We start from the raw sequence: 21,805 nt of genomic DNA, 5'->3' as shown, positions 1-21,805 counted from the left end.
ATCCAAGACCTTTATTCAAGAGACTACGCGAACATAGTATCTCTATTAACGTTGAAAAAAATGTGGATTTGGGAAGAGATCCTTGCGGTTTCTTGGTCACATGATAACTCCCCAAGGCACCACATCAGTTCCCTCGGAAGTCCATGCTGTCCGAGACTATACGCTTCCCGACTCACGGAAAAGCTACGACGATTCCTTGGACTATCATTATAGACGATTCATCCCAAATTGTGTGGCAATACTACAACCGTCGACGGACACTATGTGGAAATGCACAAACGTTCCATCTGTCAGCAGACGCAATACAGGCATTTAAGAACGCTAAGACAGCATTAGGCAGGAAAACGATGCTAGTCAGAAGGAAGAGTGACGCACCATTGGGCATTATGGTGGACTCATCGAATGTAGCGGTAGGAGCAGTTTTTGCAACAGTTAGTAAGGGGCACATAGGAGCCACTTTCGTTCTTCCCAAAAAGACTGAACCCAACGCAAACGAGGTATAGCATATTCGGAAGAGAATTACTTTCAGTTTTCTTGGCTGTAAAGCATTTTAGTCACACGATGGAAGGTACGAAATTTGTAGTGTACGCGGACCATAAACCACTTACGAAAGCAATGAGCTCCAAGCAGGATAATAATTCGCCGAGAGAAATCCGACAATTAGTTTACGTCTAATATTCTATACATTAAAGGTAACGATAACGAAGTATCAGACGCGCTATCAAGAACGATGATAAACGCATTTAGTCCAATCAGAATTGATTATAATGGTCTGGCGAATTTGCAAAAAACAGACGGTGAATTAAACAAGCTGGGATTCGATGCCACAACATCACTAGTATTCGAAGATGTGCAGGTCGGTGGCGTTAAAAAACACGCGACTTGTCGACAGACCGATCGCGACCGTTCATTCCGAAACCAGTTTGACAAAATATATTTGATAGTATCCTTAATATATCCCATCCAGGAATAAAAGCCACGATGAAACTAACCGGTGAATGTTTTGTATGGACGAACAGGAATCGGGACGTGCGTAACTGAACACAATCTTGCATGAAGTGTCAGGAAGTCAAGACACACCATCATACTAGTTCTGCAGTGCGTCTTTTTTCTCACCCAGATAATAGGTTCGAACACGTGCACATCGACATCGTGAGATCACTGCCGATTTCAATTGTTTGCAGCTATATTTTCACATGCATTGATAGATATACACGATGGCCAGTGGTAGACAAAGCCCTAGTCGAAAATTGGGTTCCTTACTACGGCGTGCCAGCAATCATCACATCTGATAGGGGAGCACAGTTCGGAAGTCGCATGTTCCAACGACTTACAGAACTCCTAGGAATTAAACATATTCACACTACATCCTATCATCCGATGTTTAATGGTATGATTGGATGCCTACACAGGTAGTTAAACGCATCTCTAACGACCGTCATTGTTAACAACGATTGGGAAAGTAAGCTATCCCTTGTCGTGTTAGGTCTAAGAACAACAACTAAACACGATACTTGATGCTGTCCAGCTGGGTTGGCGTATGGAACTACTTTACTTTTACCCGGAGAGATTCTCACGTCAGGTAAGAATATTTTGACGGATGTAACCACAGAAGTAACTAATGAAGCATATGAGTGGTTTAAAAATAACGTTCTCCAGATCAGAACAACGCCGAGTGTATTTATTTATTTGAACACAAATATTGGTACAGAGGGGCACCATACAATAACAATGAGAATGACAAGAGATAGAGAATGTTTAGTGCGTATAAGAAAAAAGAGAACAATAACGAACAGAAATTAGTGTGATAGTGAAGTAATAATGATGGGGAGAGACAGTTCAGTTATAAAAGGTACAACCACGAAGAATTCTTTCAGTTAAGGAAGTTACAACAAAGAAGGTTACAGCAGGATCGCCACTGGCTTCTATTCTGAGCCATATTTGATAACGTCTCTAGCCACTGTGTTGCACCATCTCTCGAACCCCAGCCAGGGAGTCGAGAAGGACCAACAGAAGCCAGACTTTTGCAGCTTTCTTTCATACCACGACTCCATGTCATACACTAACCACCTCTCCGCCTTTTCCAACCAGCCCCACAGTCAACAAATAACGCACGACGAGGAATTCTCTGGGACGACATTCGTAGAACGTGTCCAAGCCACCGAAGTCGATGTTTCAAGAGAGTGACACCAATTGGATTATTGTCTCTGTGCCCGAACACACGATGCCGAACCTCTGCATTACTAAGATGGTGTTGCCACTGGATCTCAGCAATCCTTCGGAGACAACGATGATCAAACACAGAGAGTCGTCTAACATCCTCAACTCGTATAGGCCAGGTTTCACAAGCATAGAGCAGAACTGCTCTCACCGACGCGTTGTAGATACGACCTCTTATAGCCAGACTAACATCTCGACTATATCTACCTGCTCACCATCCAGGGTGAGTACAGGATTAGAATCCTGCCAGTCTTTTAGAATTACTTTGCACTTCGAAGGTGCAAAGCACATACTATATCTACGGACACTGATTACCAACTGATTGAGTGCGGATTGTGTGGCTTGGGTATCATCGCACAGTGAGACAATATCATCTGCATACTCAAGGTCGAGAAGTCTTTCTCCAGGCAACAGATCCACACCACTATTACTTACATCCATCAGAGCTGTTTCTAGAATGTCATCGATGGCAAAGTTGAAGAGGAATGGTGAGATTGGGCAACCCTGTCTAACCCCACTGCTTCAATGAAACAGTGGAGAGAGGTGGTTGTATGTCCTCACTCTACCTGAGGTGTTTGTATTAAGGGATTTTAGGATGTTATTAAACTTTTCAGGCACACCCTTTGGAGGTTAAGCCATTACATGATCATATTATAATAGTAGGTAAACTATTTAGCAACTATTGCAGTGGACGCTACTCACGGAGATGTTTGTTAGTGTTTAGCGGGACGTGGCGTCGGAGTTGTGCAACAATTGTTGGATAGGGTGAAAAAGTTTTAGTGCATCGAAAGCACAGTGTTGGCAGAACACCTAGAGGCTAGTCAAGAAGACAGCTGAGATTGCATAACACACCGAAACATGTAGATGGACTATTGAAGGCCATGTATATGTATTATTTAAATACTCTGTAACTTCTCTTAATAAATATGCATTCTTCCTGCCTGTTGTCGTGTTTTACACGATTTTATCATGTTTCAAGTTGTGTTAATAGTATGCGTCCATAACCGTATCCAGGATGAAACGCCAAAACCTTCGGATATCTGCAAGTTACTTTAGCCACTTCATTGAAATTTGTTAGTCAATTTTCCTGAATCCTATATACCTCTTTAAATAGCATATTGGCTATATGTTATCTCCAATTAACATTTAAACTTCTTAAATCCATTCTATGGTGAATTATTAATGGGGATTTATATGCAAGTTATTTTCGTAATTCACCGAAAAGTTGTTAAATAAGGCTTTCTTTAGTTAGTAAATTTATTTCTTCTCTAATTCACAGTAAGAGTGATTGCTTGGTTCATCTGAAAATAAATATTTCAAAGGGGTCAGCCCACATTTCTCTGTTAAATTAGTCAGTGTGTTTTAAATTTGCATACAAATAAATATGTTATAATCCACTTCAAATTGGTTACTTGCTTCAGGGTAAATTTCCTAAGATTGAGAATATAGAATTTTAGATTTCAATAAACTGAATATATTTTAAAATAATGTTAGATTGATTACTTTTGAGTCCCAGCGTGCGTAATACGTACTAGTTTCAAGTTGTTGACATATACTTTCAACCTGACGAATATCATATTTAAATTAATCTATTCCTTATAAAAAACCAATTCACATTGTTTGGTGAATATTCTGCTCAAGTGAACAATGTTAAGGGTTAGACATACGTACTAGCTAAGTATAAATGTTAAAATAAATTTAAGTCAAGAAATCCCTAATTAGAATGTTTTCTCTCGTAGTTGTTTGCTACTTTAAGCTAGTTATGCGCCAAAATATATAGTAACTGAATGAAATTCGTTAAATCCTTTTTTGTATTTGAAAACCGAATATTTTCTGTTGATTAGTTGATAACCAACCAGTAGGATGACCCTGTATACAGTGTTCTCATATCATATCACAACAAAAGTGTAATTGAACCCTCTACAGGAAGAAAGCCTTGGGTTTTTAATGTAGTAATCTACATTCATTACTGTGAATATAAGTACAATTACTGTGTTGTTTAAAGTACAACGTCGACTGGATCCTATCTATCCTGTTGGTTATTTTTAAAAGTATACCTTTGCGTGCCATTGTTTTGTGAGTATAAAAACATTTCCTAAAGATACGTTGTAAATCCTTCTGTATACAAAGCCAAAATCATCCATCTTTTATGTATGTAGAAAATGCTGACACTTTTCATCTCTTTGTTATTTTAGCCAGTTGAATCTTGTTTTGCAAATATAATGGAAGATCAAGGAAGTGATAGCTTTGATTTGAATAATATTACACCGTCCATCAATCTTTCATCATCCGTAAGTTCGATTGACACATATTTGTTGTTGTCCGTGTGAGTTTTGTAACATTTATCATAATAACTGATATTTTTTAGTACTGCTTTTCTCTCTCATGACAGTATTCTTCTTCGTCTTATCTCTAGTATTATTTCGGAATTTATAATTAATAATTTACCTCATCATTAAACACATGTGAATTTTTCCGTGTAGGATGTTTTAGTCAACAACAAGCCTATTCAATTTAGTAATAATTAGAGATTTTTATGAGATCATTTATGAAATACAGGTGAAGTGTATTTGGCTCCTGTTCTTTGAATTGCGTTAACACTAAGCTCCCATGATCTATTCATAATTAATTAACCCTAGTTTCCCAATGATTATGACAGTTTTTACGGATCGGTTGCGTTCGCCTTTTAATTTTTTAATCAATCCATTGTGTTGTAAATTACCCCTGAGGGGTTATTTACTATTCCGAACGTTGATCCGAATAGTGTGATTTATTTGCGCTATACATTTTGAACAATCTGGTCACACATATACTTGTCAGGATATTTTATATGAAAATTAATAAAGGTCCAATTACGAATGTACCGTTAAGATTGTGGATTTGCTTTTTGATCATATCTACTAATTTTCCCCTTTTTCCCATTGGGTCATGGTTGTTGAAAGAATTACTTTTATTATGTACTTCAAATGTTCAGTTCACGTTTGAAGGCTAATATTTTCGACAAGTTGATGGTGTTGCTATGAGGCCTCTTTTAGCTGTTGAATTTATGTCATATGTTGAAATTATGATGAGTAGGCTCTTTAGCGAGGCAACTTAGTATAGAGTATGGATGATATACTAGTTATATGTGATAAGGATTTTGAGGATTCCCATTTATTAGATGAACCCAATGGAGTTCAAAACGATATCGTAATGACCTGTGAAGCTAAAAACAATGACCAGTCGCCCTTTTTAGACATACTTTTGAGTCGAAGAGAGGATGGTACTATGAGACGGTCAGTGTATAGGAAACCGACATGGACGGGGCAATATTTAAATTTCCATAGTTTCTGTCATTGCAATACAACCGAGGGTTGATTGAGTGTCTCTTTAATAGGATTCAAAGAATTTGCACTACTGATACGGTCGAAGAAGGTGAGAAGTTGCTGACTGATACATTAAATAGCAAATGGTTATCCACTAATGTTTATTAATAGGTGCAAAAGTCAGTTAACGTCAAGACCTCTCGTTTATGCGGTTCGAAAGAAAAATGTTTGTATCTGTCTACCATATAGAGGTGAATTCAATAGTATGGTTTTAGGACAGTTATTGAAAGCAGCCATTGAGAAAACCTATTATGCTGCTAATTTGATTGTGATTGAAAAGTCTAAGCCCATGATTTCAAATAGACCTAGACAATACATAAATGATTACGTTACATCCCACTGTATTTACCAATTTACATGTTTGTGTGGACACACATGCATATGGCTAGTAATTGAACAATGCAGTCATTAAACATGTGCCTAGATGGCTTCATAACCAATTAGTGTCAATTTATCCGATCAACGTGGGAGGTAGAAAACCATGTTCATCGATAACGAAACATAAGATTGAAACAGGGCACAAAATTGACATTAATACAGCTTTTAAAACGTTGTATAGAAATTGTCAAGGCCGAATTCTCAGGTTTATTAAAGCCTTGGCTATTCGTAAATTTAAACCCCCCTCATGTGTACAAAACACAATTTGTCGTAACCTTGATTTTACCCTGGTAATCCTTAAGTCATTTTATGGCCTAGGATAATGCGACAATTTCTTATTCTTTCTGTACGATGTAAAAATACTTCCCCCCTTTTTTCTACTATTTTACTCGAACTTTTATATAATTGACCTTTATTATTTTTCATATAAAATGTCCTGACAAGTATATATGTGACCAGATTGTTCGAAATTTATGGTGCAAATACATCACATTTTTCAGATCAACTCCGTCTTCTCATTGCTCTATCGAAATCTATAAAAGGGACTAATTGCTTTATGTTCCGAACGTGTCAATTATCTTTAATTCATCCACTAAGCATAATATTAGATGGGACATAGTGACAAGGTTTGCGTAATTAATTGCTGATGCTTGTTACTCCTTTTGAAGTATACGCCATCGACCCGAGATCTTCAAGCAAATCTGTTCTGAGCTTCTCTTCCCAGCTGTCTTCAAGCGGTATTCATGGTCTTAATGTCTGATTCCCATTCCCAGCACCATGTATTCTTTGGTCTGTTTCTATTCCTTTTGCCCTGAGGATTCTAAGTTAAAGCTTGCTTTATGATGTAGTGTGATATTTTCCGTAACGTGCGTCCTATCCACCCTCAGCTTCTCTTAATGTTCTCAAGTAGCAAATGATTTTTTCTCTCCCAGACTATGCTATTGCTGATGTTCACTGACCAGTGAATCTGGAATATCTTGCATAGGAAGTCATCTACAAATACCCATACCTTTTTGATGGTTCTGGCAGTTTTCAGCTTCATACAATAGCATTTGACAGCATGGATGTAAGAACTTTATGAAACCTTCGACACTATGGTGTAATTTAGAAATTTGTCAACATCATCCGGAACTCGTACGACGGACTACACCACAAAGTGGTTTGTGAAGGACTGCTGACAGATGTATCTCAAGTGAGGACCGGAGTCAGACAAGGCTAATTACCCTCCTCCTTTCTCTTTCTTTTAGTGGTTGACTGGATTGTGGAGACCTCCACACCTGAGGGGAAGCACGGAACATAATCAACAGCTTGGATGCGACTAGACGATTTAGACCTCGCAGATGACCTAGCCCTTCTATCCTATACATACGAACAAATGTAGGTGCATTAATAGACCTCAACATACACAAGGAAGGAGCAAGATCATCAAATATAACACAGAGAACACCAACCCAATCACACTTGATAGAGAAGCTTTTGAAAATGTAGAATCATCGATGAACACGGTGGATCTGATACAGACGTAAAGGCAAGGATTGGCAAATCCAAGGCCGGGTTCCTACAGTTGAAGTACATATGGAACTCAAAACAACTCTCAACCAATATCAAAGTCAGAATTCTCAATACGAACGTCAAAACAGTTCTACTGTACGGAGCTGAAACGTAAAGAACTACTACAACCATCATCAAAAAGGCACAAGTATTTATAAACAATTGTCTACATAAGATACTCAGTGTCCGTTGGTCGGATACCATCAGCAGCAACCTACAGTGAGAGAGAACAAGCCAGTTTCCAGCTGAGGAGGAAATTAGGAAATGACGATGGAAGTGGATAGGACACACATTAGACAAATCATCAAACTGAATCACGAGGTAAGGACTAACTTGGAATTCTGAACCGAAACTGAAAACAAAAAGACCAAAGAACACACTATGCGGGGAATTCGAAGCAGACATGAAAATGATGGATAACAACTGGAAAGGATTGCCCAGCACAGAGTTGCATGGAGACTGCTAGTGGATGGTCTATCCTTCTCCATGAGGGTTAACCGGCGTAAGTATGTAAGTACAATAGGACTCTTTTAAGGTTAGCGCTGAAAGTTCTGACTGGTTTTCGGTGTAAGTTCTTTTGAATTCCAGTTGTATAACTGTTACCTTTGTTTTGACATCTTTATATACTGCCGTGTATGCGATAGCACATTTAGGTCATCCAACTGTGTCCAAGGCGTCGACTATATTCGTATTCTTCGTAATCCAATCAACCATCACAAGAACAAGTAAAGGCGAGTCTAGGCTGCCTTGTCTGGCACTAGTTTTAACTTAGAATGGATTACTGAGTATTTATGTGACACCGTCATATCAAAAAGATGTTTTGTCACTGTCTTCGGTGATATTAAGTCTTCTAGGTTTGAAAAACAAAAGTAATTTGAATTATAGGTATCTGTTCATTTAATGTACGTTATACGTGTTCTAATTACAGTTTAAACATAGTCTCTGAACCGTCACTACGGTCTACTAAGCTTTAATTCTTGTGTCTATATAAAATTAAATCCTACAACCACATTTAGTATACTCTTATCATTTAGCTTATTATGTAGTGATAGGTATACATTTTCTTTTGTTATATGATAAACTATATAAACGATTTTACATGATTATCTGAACAATTGGACTCTCATCTTATCTTCTACATTCTGTGTACATACAATATCATTAATAGTAAAAAAGTCTATAAATTATTCACGGTTAATAAGTATCCTGCTCCCCATCACTAAAGTGTAAACTTATTAGTTCCTAGACCAAGAATCTAAACAAGCTACTTTTTTCAGAAACTGTTACTAATTGTTCCATGGATGCAAGTAAAGTACTCTAATTTGAAGAGATATAATCAAATCGAAAGAACGTAGTTTATTTATGTTTACTTAAATGACGTAATTGTCTGGTAAAATCTTATGGCCTCGTTAATTTTGCAGTAATTTGTCCTATTTGTTATACATGCATATGACTGAATAGACAATACAGATTATATTATTCGGTACAATTTAATATCGGTTTAAATTGTATCTCATTTTAAGTTGAAAAAAGACAACAATAATAATATCAACAACTTTTTTATGCAGAGCTGAATAACGGCCAACAGAAAGAAATAAAATAAAAGTTTACAAAAAGCAAGTAAGAAAATAAACAAATAAGAATTATGATTAAGGCAATCTTAGTTTTCCTTGTACCAGTTAAAATCTATTTCCATCACATGAATTTACTAAAGATTTATGTTGTGTTGATCTATCGTTTACTCGGATTTTTCTTCGCAAAAATGATGTAAACCGGTAAATCATATATCTAATTATGTATCATAGAGCTGGAAATCAATATCATAAACACAAAGGTGTATCCCCTGATTTATTCTCGTTTGTTTCCATCGACTGTTTCCGATATACAATCACAGATCATTTAAGTATTTGAATTCAGGCTGTTTTATAACTTCTTCGTTTCATTTACATTTTTTATAGAATTGGTCTGGTTTCATTAATGCAATGGTCAAATGTTTTGTCTCATTCTTGCTTTTCTTTGATACCTTTAGTTAATTAATTATTTTTTGATCAACAACTCATAGTCATTAGTGCCTTGGTCGAATATTTTTCACTTTTTATTCGCTTTTATGTCTTGAATCCCATTATTGTTTCAAACTCTCTGTTCAGTGGATTAATTCTCAAATCTCACTGTTTATGACTAATCGTTTCTACTATTACTTATAGTGTTACTACTTCTACTATCCTATCATTTGTTTCAATAATTTCTTCGCACTATGGCACAAGTCCATGACGTCACTGACAAGTAGACTGAGCCATGTTGGTAGGTGTAGACTACCTGGTTGGGGACCGCGAGATGATAGCAACCGGTGGTTAGAGACCTTGAATGACATGGCTCAAAATCGTTCGCAATGGCGCAGGTGCATCCACTCTTTGTGTTTTCCCAAATTCTGATCTCCTGAATCCTCCTTGTCTCTATTTTTCTCTTCCCAAATTTATTTCATTGAATTATACTCTTTAAATAACATCTTTAAACCCTAATCTTTCCGATTACTGCTTATACTCTTATTACCTCTACCACTACGGGATTTGAATCGACCATTGCATCTCTGTGCTAATGTGGTATGGCAACTCGAACTGATGTACGTACGTACGAAGTTCTACGTTGTTACTGACTGACTGACTATGTTGATTTGGTGTGACAACTTGAAGCAGGTTCTATGTTGCTTATATTTGACCAACTGAATCATTGTTGAAAGAACTTTGGAAATAGTTCATGAATAATAATCACATTGATTAAAGCACTATTCTGTGTTTTATCTGAAAACTACTCAAGTTTACTTTTTTGTTAGTTATTAATTAATGATTAATTTTTATATAATTTTAATTGTAACATTTTAAACTGAATAAGACTTATTCAACTAAATTACCAATAGTTGCAAGATAGAATAAAGCCAACTAATAAAAAATGTAGCTTAGTCTCATTACGAAATAAATTTCATGGTTCATCAAACTAAACTATTAGCTGTCTTTGGGCTATTTTTCACTAACTATATATCTTTTTCGTGATTAAAAAGAATTCTTTATATTTTCCCTTGGAAACTTCATGGAGTATAGTCTTTCTTTCCTCTTTTTTTCTCTCTCCTACATATATATGGTACATTTGTATGTCTATGTTTAATGCTTCATTTTGTCAGACACAAAATTGTTCTGGATGAAATTGTCTTATGATTGATGGTGTTAATTTGTACATAATTGCTTTTTTATTTTATGGCATAACGTGGTCTGATGTGATTGTATATAAACTGAAGAAGTCTGAAATATATCATTCGTATAGTCGAGGCAGATATTGGCGTGCTGGACTTAACAGGCAGGACTAGACGACAGGGACCAATAAGGACTTTAAGCTGCTTGTACCGGTCCACACGTCATTGGTTTGGCACAGTGTTAAAATTGTATGAGTCGTGTTCTGATTGGTGACCTTATCATGTGATAATCAGCCGGGTAAAATTCACAACAATATTTCTGCACAAATAACGTTTAGATGCATACCTTTTTATCTTTCCTTGTAAATCAACGCCAGTGGTGATACGTATATGTATATATAATTATCCTCGTGAAAGCTGGAAGGTTTCTTGGAAGTATAGGAATGTAGTCACCATACGCATCTATTTGTTAATCTTATTGAAAATACTTATCAAATTAGTATAACTTATTTGTAGTCTGCAGAAAATTACTCTTGACAGAATGTTTGTATGTTGTCGATAGATGATAGTGAATAGATACAAAATTAACTTTGATGTGTGTATCGTTTTGTTATCTTATTGCTTACTTATTCGATTAATTTTAGTTGGGCGCTGTAGTAAATTTTAGTTCAGTTTGAAGAAAGTCCTCATTGTTATCGCCAAGAACATGGACTGCTGATCGTACCGCATCATGAATCAAGGGAAGTTGGGATTATGATCCTTATTAGATTCCAAATCAGTTGCTTAAGAATGAGGCAGTCACCGGGAATCTAGAAGTCCCTGGGTCCAATCCCCGGAGTATCCATGTTTGTATACTACGAAGTCCTAAAATGGGACAAAACAACTATTCTTGATGCTCCTTGGCTTTTAATGGTTCTCTAGTTGAAGTGAGTTAGCGACGGACTAAATTAAAAAAGGACCGTAAACATTAAATGACTATACTGTAACACGATTATTTTAGTACATCCATCGTCCAACCTTATATATGCTTATTTCCCATGAAGGTAATATTTCCGTATGATTTGTTTATTACCCTTAGTAGTTAATCCTCTAGCCTTAATCTGTGTACCATAATAATAGTCGGAATTGACATACATAATAAAGATATTAAAGAATCATGATTTGATTATGTTTTAAATCATTTAAATCATTTTAAACTAATATTTCAACTAACTATAACGTTTGCTTTAAAACACAAGTCTGTCACTATCAAGGTGTGTTATACGTACATTCTATTCAACAACCTCAAACTCAAATGAAATAAATATTGATATTTTATGTCTTGTATTTGTTATCGCGATTTCAGTGATTATAATAAACTTCTGAACTAATTAAGGACGAATAAACTGATATTTACCGACGGATCTAATGCCCATTTTTTTATCTAACAGATTGCAGCAAACATAATTGTTCGTTAACTGACTGAGTACATGATTATGTACTAGGGAAATAATAATTATTCTTCCTGTACGTTAATATTCAGTAAAGGTTCTACGAAGCATCGATTACTTGTTAATCGTTAAGTCAGTCAGCCACAACGTAGGACCAGGCACATATATACATCGGTCCAAGTTGCCATACTGCATTAGCACAGCAAGATAAACACCGGATTCATAGAAGTAGTTAATTCAATGGTGGTAATATATAACTTGAGAATTAAAAGTGAATGAAAATCACACAATAATTATTAATCTATCATGATAGTTGTGCTCTACTCCTTCCTGTTGATATAAACACAGAATAATATTGTTCTCAAAACCATACGGTTGAAGTTATTTTTATCGAGATCTTCCAAAAAGAAGAAACACCTACCATATGTATAGCGGAAATGGCTGCGTAAGTGCTACTTGCTGTTAACGTCAGCTGGTTTCACTGACTGTGATGGACAGTGAACAACTCTTGCAATCATTGTATCTAGCTGCGTGTATATATATACAGTATTATGTAAATAAAAAAAAACATTGTTTAATATAATAAGTTTAATGTGCTTCAATTAACTGGACGAATTAATGCTTATAATCATAGCTCTTTTCTGATTAGTCAAGTGTTAGCTGTGATCAAAATTTGGTTTTTATTAGTAGGTATCTTTTTAATTATATACTTATCAGATAAATGGTGTGCGGTTGAACTTATTCTTAATAAAAAACTGCACGTTTTTCTGTCTCCGTTTAGGTATTCTTAAACGTGCATTGTAATGAATTATTTGTATTAGTGATAGATATGGATTTATTTTACAAAAATGATGTATGTTTGACTTATTATTTATTGCAAAGTAACATTGAGTTGGGTCATAAAAGCAAGAAAAAAAATACTTTGTATTTGTAATGTATATTTGTTTAACCTAACCGTATATTTAAATGTAGAATTGAACTATTTCATTGTTCTAAATTTTTCTACAAAAGAAGCGTTTTCTCCGTCTAGTCGCGCAAAAAAAACAGTAATCATACAACGCTTTTCTTTGAAGCTTCTAGAATATAATAAGAGTTAATTTTGTGTGTGTGTGCAATTGGGTGTACGTTTGTCGACAGTGGTAAACAATGCAATATTTCAACAAAAGCATACAAGTATACTTGAAAAAATCATTTATCAATTTTTCTTTTATGCAGCTGAAATTGTTGCTTTTTAATTAAAAGCCAAATCTAAATTGTTTGATTTTATTGGACTTCAATGTTATATTATTGTTGATTGAACGTTTAGAATGACAGTTTTGTCAGTTATATTAATGCGGTAGAGAACTGTTGTTGGCTTATCCCGATGATTTAATCTGTCTTTTTATGTATATGTGGTTTTCGCTATTGGGTGCTTCCCATAGTTGGTGACGAAATCTTCATATTTTCTCTTTGTTAACTGCTTGTTTTACAAAGGTTGGTGTGTCTGATTCCACCATTGATTTTCCACATCAAACACCGGATTCTTCCGAACGTTTACAACGTACTACATCAACATCGTCAGCAACAGCAAAAACAATGCTAAAAACAGGGAATAAGCTGGATCCCTTGGTACAAGCCAGTCCTGTAGATATGAATCCTTTTTTTATGAAAGAAAGTACTAAAGTCAATCGAGATGACACTGGTATGACAGCATCGTCATCATGTCCAGCTACTGTACCAGATGATTTATGTACAACAGATAATAATACTAGTCCATTACAGTCAGGATCTAGAGCTGCTCAATCGGTGTTAAGTGAGAGCGGTAGTAGTCCATTGGGTGGTTTAAATAGTACACCGGAAGCTACTAGTCTTCCGGTAAGTCATGGTCCTCTAAGTATTGGGAATATATCTTCACCAACTAGTGGTCGAAATATAGATGATCAGCGGGTAGCTTGGATGAGAGATCGATCGAAAAAAGATAGTCATAATCGAAGTAAGTAATACTTGTTTTTGTTTCCATTTTCTCATTGGTTGTTGCTTTTTCCGATATGAAAATGTGATTTATCGAGTTTATGATTTTTTCGGTAAAGTAATCGATCATTCGTTTAAACCATCACACTGGAATAATCAGAATGAATGTCTAAGTAGTTTTATCATCGACTTATATTCCACAGAAATAATCTCACATGAAATTATTTTATTTTTCAAGAACGTCATTTTCGTAACACCTCGTTTATATAGATTTCTTAGACTATAAGCAGTTAAATTTCTTTTAATAGGTATTATATCTAACCTACTTTTTTTCCCACAGTTAAAAAGATGTATTATTTGTTAACTGTATGATGTAAATACGCGGTTAGTAAATTCTTAATTTTTGCAAGATCTATATCAAGTTCCACCAATGCTTTTGTCAACTGATTGTCTTCTATACACATTGAAGTGAACAGTCGCTGCATAAGCGTAATACATACTGTAATAATCACAGGTAATACAATTGAGATTCAAATATCTTTTCTGTTTGTACAACAATTTCTGCTTAGTGGTAGCGCCTTATTCAAGTACCTGTCAACTTTGTAGTTTCCCCATCTTCCAACTTTTCGTTGAATCTTTATATTTACAACGAAATTCTTTTTAGAAAATTAAGTCATCTTAAAATTGCTCTTCGATAGGATCTCTTGATAAAGTTAGTTTTATACACCTCCAGTAGCGTTCATGGTTAGTTTAAATATATGTGTAATTGTAACTTGAAAGGATACGCTTTGAATGTTTTAAATTCAGCCTAAAAGACTATATATATTTTCTCTCTCTCTCTCTCTCTTAGTTGAACGTAAGCGACGAGATTATATTAACTGCCAAATTGCTGAACTTGGAAGTTTATTACCTGAAGATATGTTCAGAGATGGGTATGGGATTTCAGCGTTTTTTTTTTTTTTTTTTTTACAAAACTTCCACTCATACTTATTTCTTTTATTATTTCGGATTATTTATTACTATTATTATACTTCGTTACACAAATTTGTTAGATTTACCAACGTTTTAAGTTGTGCGAAATCCTATTCTAACCTATTTTCATTATTTTACAACCAAACTACTGGTATTTCACTCTTAATATTGATAAAATTGGAACTGAAAACAGAACACATTAAACGACCTATAAAATCTTTAAAAACAAAATCGAGATAGATACTGTAAACAGAGTACACCAACTAGAAAACTAACTAGACGTAATTATTGGAGTGAAGTAAGAAAATAATTTTAACATAGTGTATCGCACATATGGTTGGTAACGTGATACAATAAATGCCCTGGTATGGCCGAGAGTGGGGTGGGTTCGCCCTCCCTCTTGAAATACTCTCACAGGGCCGCGGGTATACAGCCTCTGCCAGGGAAGTCCTACTCACTGCCTTCTCGTGGCGGGGGTGTTGTTTACGAAAATGAGAGGACGAAAAGCGAATGTCCGGCGCTTTAACCGGATTCCAAATCAATGGTGCACATGGGCACCAGTATCCTGCGGGAACAAATGGCGTATGAACCAATCGTTGGTCACCGGCTACCATGGGACTGCATCTCCTTACGATGCTCCACTGCCTTGTGGGTTAGACCTTTAGGTCAAAGGCTCGGGGTGTGGCCCCCTAAGATAACCACCTGCTTCGGTCTGGGCACCCGGGCAGTATCGCAGCCCACACGCAATTAATGAACTGAACTGTCTATTAACTGTCTAAAAAATAAATAAAGATTATGATATATGAAATAGTGGGGAAACTTTAAATGAGCTGTGTATGAACCCTAGATACTCTATCAGGCCTCACACACAAAATTTTAGGAAAACGTATATTGAGATTCTGTTAAGGGGTCATTCACTTTTAACAAAATTAACACTTATACAATTATTAGCGCTATGAATGTCACCTTATCCTCAGTAAGATAAATCCATCAAATTGTTGTAATCCCAAATCATTTTGCTTGTTATAATGCCTATAAATATGTATTCATTAGTTTAAATCTTCATTTCTAATCATTAAAGTTCATACATAGCAACTCTAGTCCATAAATTTAGTTAGGCCTCGAAATGGGCATTTTACGCTAAAAGGTTTTCCGATTATGAAGAATATCCTCTGTCAACAACGAATAAAATTCCACCAGTGTTCTATGTTTGAAGCGTCTATTTGACCCAGTGTCAGCCTGAGGATCCACTACTTCCATATGAATCTTGTGTCTAGCTATCTTAACATCAAAAGAAAATTACCCAGTCGGTAAATTAAACTCCTGTTTGAACACTTTAGGGCCTTCGAAATGTTTTGAACACTTAAGCGTAGAAAATACATTCCTAAATAGATTTCAATGAGGTCTCAAATTAAGCGTAGTTAAGTTTCTTATATTATCTAGGCAATCAGTTGAGTTTGATTTCAAATACTATTCTTACTTCTGCATACAATTCAGGTGCAGAAATATCCTTATCCTGCTCTTTCTTATTGATTCATCTAGTATTTCAAGAATATCAACGATAAGTGCAAAATCTGAGAGGTACTCATTTGTTTTAAAATTATTTAAGAACTCATGTCGTATTTTTATTTTAAAGAATATTAAGATTTATTCCGCCAGATTCCGAACTCACTTCAGTTTTTCCACATTTTTAAATGATCTCAAATCGTAGTTTAGCTACCGTACTGCTCAAACTAATAGTCAATGGCTATAGGCGAATATCATTTGGCCAAATTAAACTGTCCCTCTGTTTTTATCTAGACGAGATTGCAAAAAGTGATTCACCCTAGGTAATCCAAAGTGATCCATAAATACATCAACCCTAAACTATTAAGTCACAAATTGCAATGTAATTCAATGTGAATATCATCCTCGATCTTCGCATAGTATGTATATACACCTCATTACATATAATAGTAGGTTGATAAGATGTCGCACTTCCTATTATACAAACAGTCGTCAATATTTCCTAGAAGTTTGTCGTTCAAACCAATGTGCAGATTTAAACGTTAAAACTAACTAAATATTCTTTGTTTGATAAGAATCAAACTTTTACCGTTTAGTAGCTTCAAAATAGTCATTCCATATCCCTCCTAATAAATTCCTTTGAATGTTTTTTGGCCATGAACAGTTATCTACAGTTGATTGATGTCTGAGTAGTAATGACTAGTGTCATTTATGGGTGTCCTGCCCTTTATTGCTAATCTAATTCTATTGACCAAGTTGTCACTTATCTGAGTGGACTAAGTTGAAATTTTATGAGGTGATTGTGTGTGTTATCGGGTGGTCATCTCTTACAGAAAATCACTAAAATGCAGGAGTATCATATAATCTTTATACTTGTCATATATATGAATTGGCATCATCTGTTTACGCATATATGCCTGTATGTGCTTGTTTTTCGTTTAAAGTGATGGTAAAAAGAACAAAGGAAATATATTGAAGAATTCAGTGGAATTTATTTGTCTATTACGTTCGGAATTGGCACAAATACCGGAAGTTCGACGAGAAACTAGTTTAGCTGCAAAAGTTATCGGACAATTGGTCAAACGTATTCAGGTAAGCATTAAAGTAGTTTGTTTAGTTAACATTTTCACTTTCTTCATTAAACAGTTATTTTCCAATAATAAGAAAATAAGGTATTTTTATTGCGTCAATCACTTTGCGTTGGTATGTTTCAAAATGTTTTTGTTTATAAAGAAAAGATGGAATGTGGCTAACAGCGGAATCTAGGACTCCCGTTTCGTCTTATTTGGGACTCGTCGGTTGGATATGCCTGCACCACAGTTGATGTGGGCTCTTAATGTGTAAAACAAGTCTCTGATTAATTTAGGTGGTGTTATGTGGTGTAATGAGAAGACGAAATTAGAACTGTGTTGTATCAAGACAATCCATATCGAACAATAATGTAATCACATGTTAACCTATAAAGATATTAATCTGTAAGATAAACATATCAAAATAAATAAATGGTAACAATTGTAAAACAAATAAACAATGAAAAGCTTTATTAACACCAACTCTTGGCATTGAAAACTTCAAATCAATATTACAAGGGTATATTTAATGTAAGTACAAATTGTATTTCTGAATACAACAGGGGAATTTGAATGAATTCAATCGCTTGTTTGTAATCTCTGTTTAGTGCTAAAAAAGGACGGCTGCTTATCGTCTATTTTTTAAAGCTTTTTTTTTTACAACGACATGTTCTTTGACACAATCAAAGGTCGACAGGTATCCCTTTCATGTTACCACCATCTGTGTATACAAATTTACATGTATCTGCCAAAGCAGTTACATTGGTAGAACAGAAAGGAGAGCCTACGTCCAATTCAAAGAACATATTCCGAACAGTTTGAGATCAAACGGACTAAAAGCATTTAGCAGCGCTGTCGCAAGACATCTCCTTGACACAGGATACGAAGTCGATATACTGAAGTCCTTCAAGGTGATCAACAAACAATCAAATTCAAACCTTTTGAAATTCGCGGAAGCAATAGCAATCAAACGTTTAAAACCAGATCTTTGTATACAAAAAGAAACAGTAATAAGTCTTTCTTTGCCCTGGTAACATTCACCCCACCCCCTTTTATTTTATTTATTTTTATTGCGTCATTTCAACTCTTTCTGAATTTTATAATTACATCACTCATAACTGACCAATTTCAATTCCTATCTCTCTTTATTAACATTAATCTATTTTCAGTTACTTCATTACATAATCGTCTAATGTGTTTTAATTCCATGATTTCTAATCACTATTTCAATTTTCTGGAACCTTCCCTCCCAAACTCTATATATTCGAAACAAAATTTTATGACCTCATTAACTCTAACGAAATTTTTACCACATTATGTTACATATATTCATCATTCATCGCCCTCTGTTGTATAAGTATGTCAATATCTATAATAACGTTGAATTTCAAATATTTTAGGTTGTAAGCAGCTGATGAGAACCTAACGAAATAAAATGAATTCATATTATTCTGCATCAATCTTTATTCTTACTCTCTTTAAAATAAGATATTATTGTCTTATTCATGTGATACACACACAAAATTAGTGTATTAACTACACTGAAGTTATTGTATCATTTTAACATATCGGTTTACGCATTCAATTTATTTATTGTTTTGACGTTATACGTTGGAACTTTACTGCAATCTCATTTAGTTTGACTAGTTTGATAGAAACTCCGGTTTTCATGTGATAAGTGAAACTCAAAAAATAAACACAATAATGTATATTTTTGGATGTGAATGTAAACTAGTTAGAAAACTAGCGTACGAATGACAGTATTATTGAATGAGATATTTCCTAGATTTATATTATTGAAGGATCTGAATGGCTTCAAATACGTGAGTGTAAGTGGGGTTTATGGGCGTACTGTTTTAAGTTCTACACATTCGAAATTTATGGACTATTCAATGAGGATAATCAATTAACTAGTATTCACAAGGCGCTTCTGTGTTACATTGAGGGATTTTGAGAGTTGGTGTAAGATCAAATGTGTATCTATGTATTTGTGCATGTGGAAACTTTTCTGTATGCAATCCACGTGAAAATAACCGTTTGTTTCATCCTTAACGTCGCACAGTACATATGCAGGAGTCGAAACTGTTTGCTGCTGGCAAATTATTCTAAAACTTGTCACTGGTTATTTTTTTAATAACTCATTTAGTGCATATTGTTATGATAATTTCATTTATATAGCTTGTAATCTCATACTACTCTTTGTTCATCCTAGTCATTTGGCTAAATGTTAGACGTCAGATCTTTTGATTTACGCTTGCTGGAGGGAAGTAATTGAATTATTTTATATGGTAGAGGCGACCTGCTTAAATATCTGGGCTAATTGTTCCTGCTATCTGGATATTTCGACGAGTTATCTTTTTACTCGTTTGTTTTAACACGTCATTATGCCTATTAATCTCATGACTATTCAGGTGCGTTTGTGAAAAGTTTACGACATTTCGCTGTACAAGTTACGAAAGAGCCCAATCAAAGACATCGTGGTTGCTGAATATATGTATCGAATAGAATATACATTATTCAGATGTCGTGTCCTGAACTGCTAACATCTAAATGGTGACCACTCAATATTTATCACAAGGATTGACCAAGAAATAAAAATAAAGAAACCTATTGAAATAATTTGTGCTGAGAATTCTATATTACACCTAAAATATAATACTGAATAGAGCCACTAATAAAATATCCAGTTTTTTCCGAAACTGAACGTGATTAAAAACGATCGTAATCGCGATAAATTGTATTCATAGAGAACCTAAATGCAATCTGATATACCACAACAATAAGCTATACAATCACTGGATCACAACATTAGTTAACGAAAATGTTGTTTTGCGTTTTTTTTCCTCACTCTGCAACACGTCGATCGCCAGTAACCACCAACAAAATTATAATCTACCAACAAACTGAATTTTAATGCGAACGAACTGAAATCACGTAACCAGTACACCATCTTTCATTACATAAGGTGTTATTAACAAATTAACTTAATTGAAATTTTCTAATAACAACATTAGTACTAGCTCAACTGCGAACCGTTAAATTACTGATATTTGATTAGCAAATTGAAATCCCAATACTACTCATCATTTTTAGCTGATAGAATTATATTAATCTTAATACCTTATCTGATTGTCTGCTTCTTTGTCTAATGTAATTCGAGTTATCAGCATGAGTAACTAGCGATAGATTGATACTATGAACATTTACATGCACAATTCATAACCAATTCATTAATTTCACATACCCTCATATTTTTATGGTATATATACATATATATAATTGGTTTTTTCACGAATTATCATTTACTTGCGATAATGTTAAATATTGTTACATAGTGTTGTAAACTATATTGATTATTAACTTTTAGGCTGTTTACATTCTATCCTATTTACGCATTATTCTTTGTTTGCTGTCTCTTCTGATATCTTTGTCTTCTCGTAGTTTCGTTTTTCGAATATTCTTCTTTGTTTTTCGTTTGTTGATCATTTATTTTGTTATTATTATTATTATTACCATTGTTAACGTCAAATAATGATTAAATAAACTAACTCATTTATCAGCTACTTGAGTATGAGATACACTCTAGTTTTAATAGAGGGTTAATAATACTACCCGGTTGCTCAAACCGATATAGCTGGGGAAAGGTTCTAACTTGGAACTTGGTGATTGAAAGTAGAAGTTGGTTTTCATTCATACTATGATGGTTGTTGAGCTCAGTGTATATACTGAAGAAATATTTATAAATTATTATTATTGTTTTCTTATCCGACGTATTTGAGTTTAAAGCAAACTATACACAGTAAACGTTATTTTATTCACTGGACAATGAAAAAATGACGTGTAACTCTATCCATTGGTTTTTTATGTTGTGAATTAAATAATGTCCTACATTTGGAGTTTTTCGTGGAATGTATGGATTTTAATTGTTAACGAAGACCGAGGGGAATGAGTTAATTAAAATTTACAATGACAGAATTTGAATGGGCTATACCAGTGGGTGGTTGTAATCATGTCAGAGTTTAGATGAGCTAAGTATTTTTGAATTGACCTTTCGTTGCTCATAACCTTTTTTTTTCTGTCTACATTCCTGACTTACTCATGCAATAAGTGCAAATTTTCATATTCAAATGTAACCCGCAATTTTGTTGTGTGACTGCACTTAAACCGGAGTGGATTGGG

General features: G+C 34.7%; 1 protein-coding gene across 1 annotated transcript in view; it reads left to right on the top strand.

The window, feature by feature from the left end:
* MS3_00010756 (uncharacterized protein) overlaps positions 1-21,805 on the top strand; it is a 60,305-nt gene that overhangs the window by 11,909 nt on the left and 26,591 nt on the right. The window contains exons 4-7 of the mRNA XM_051219152.1: positions 4,416-4,511; positions 13,602-14,100; positions 14,929-15,010; positions 17,501-17,648. Of these exons, the coding sequence (XP_051067536.1) occupies positions 4,416-4,511; positions 13,602-14,100; positions 14,929-15,010; positions 17,501-17,648 (825 nt within the window). The remainder of the gene's footprint in view (positions 1-4,415; positions 4,512-13,601; positions 14,101-14,928; positions 15,011-17,500; positions 17,649-21,805) is intronic.

Source organism: Schistosoma haematobium, chromosome 2 (genome assembly GCF_000699445.3).
Source record: "Schistosoma haematobium chromosome 2, whole genome shotgun sequence".
Classification (NCBI taxonomy): domain Eukaryota; kingdom Metazoa; phylum Platyhelminthes; class Trematoda; order Strigeidida; family Schistosomatidae; genus Schistosoma; species Schistosoma haematobium.
This window is presented reverse-complemented; position numbering and strand designations above follow the sequence as displayed.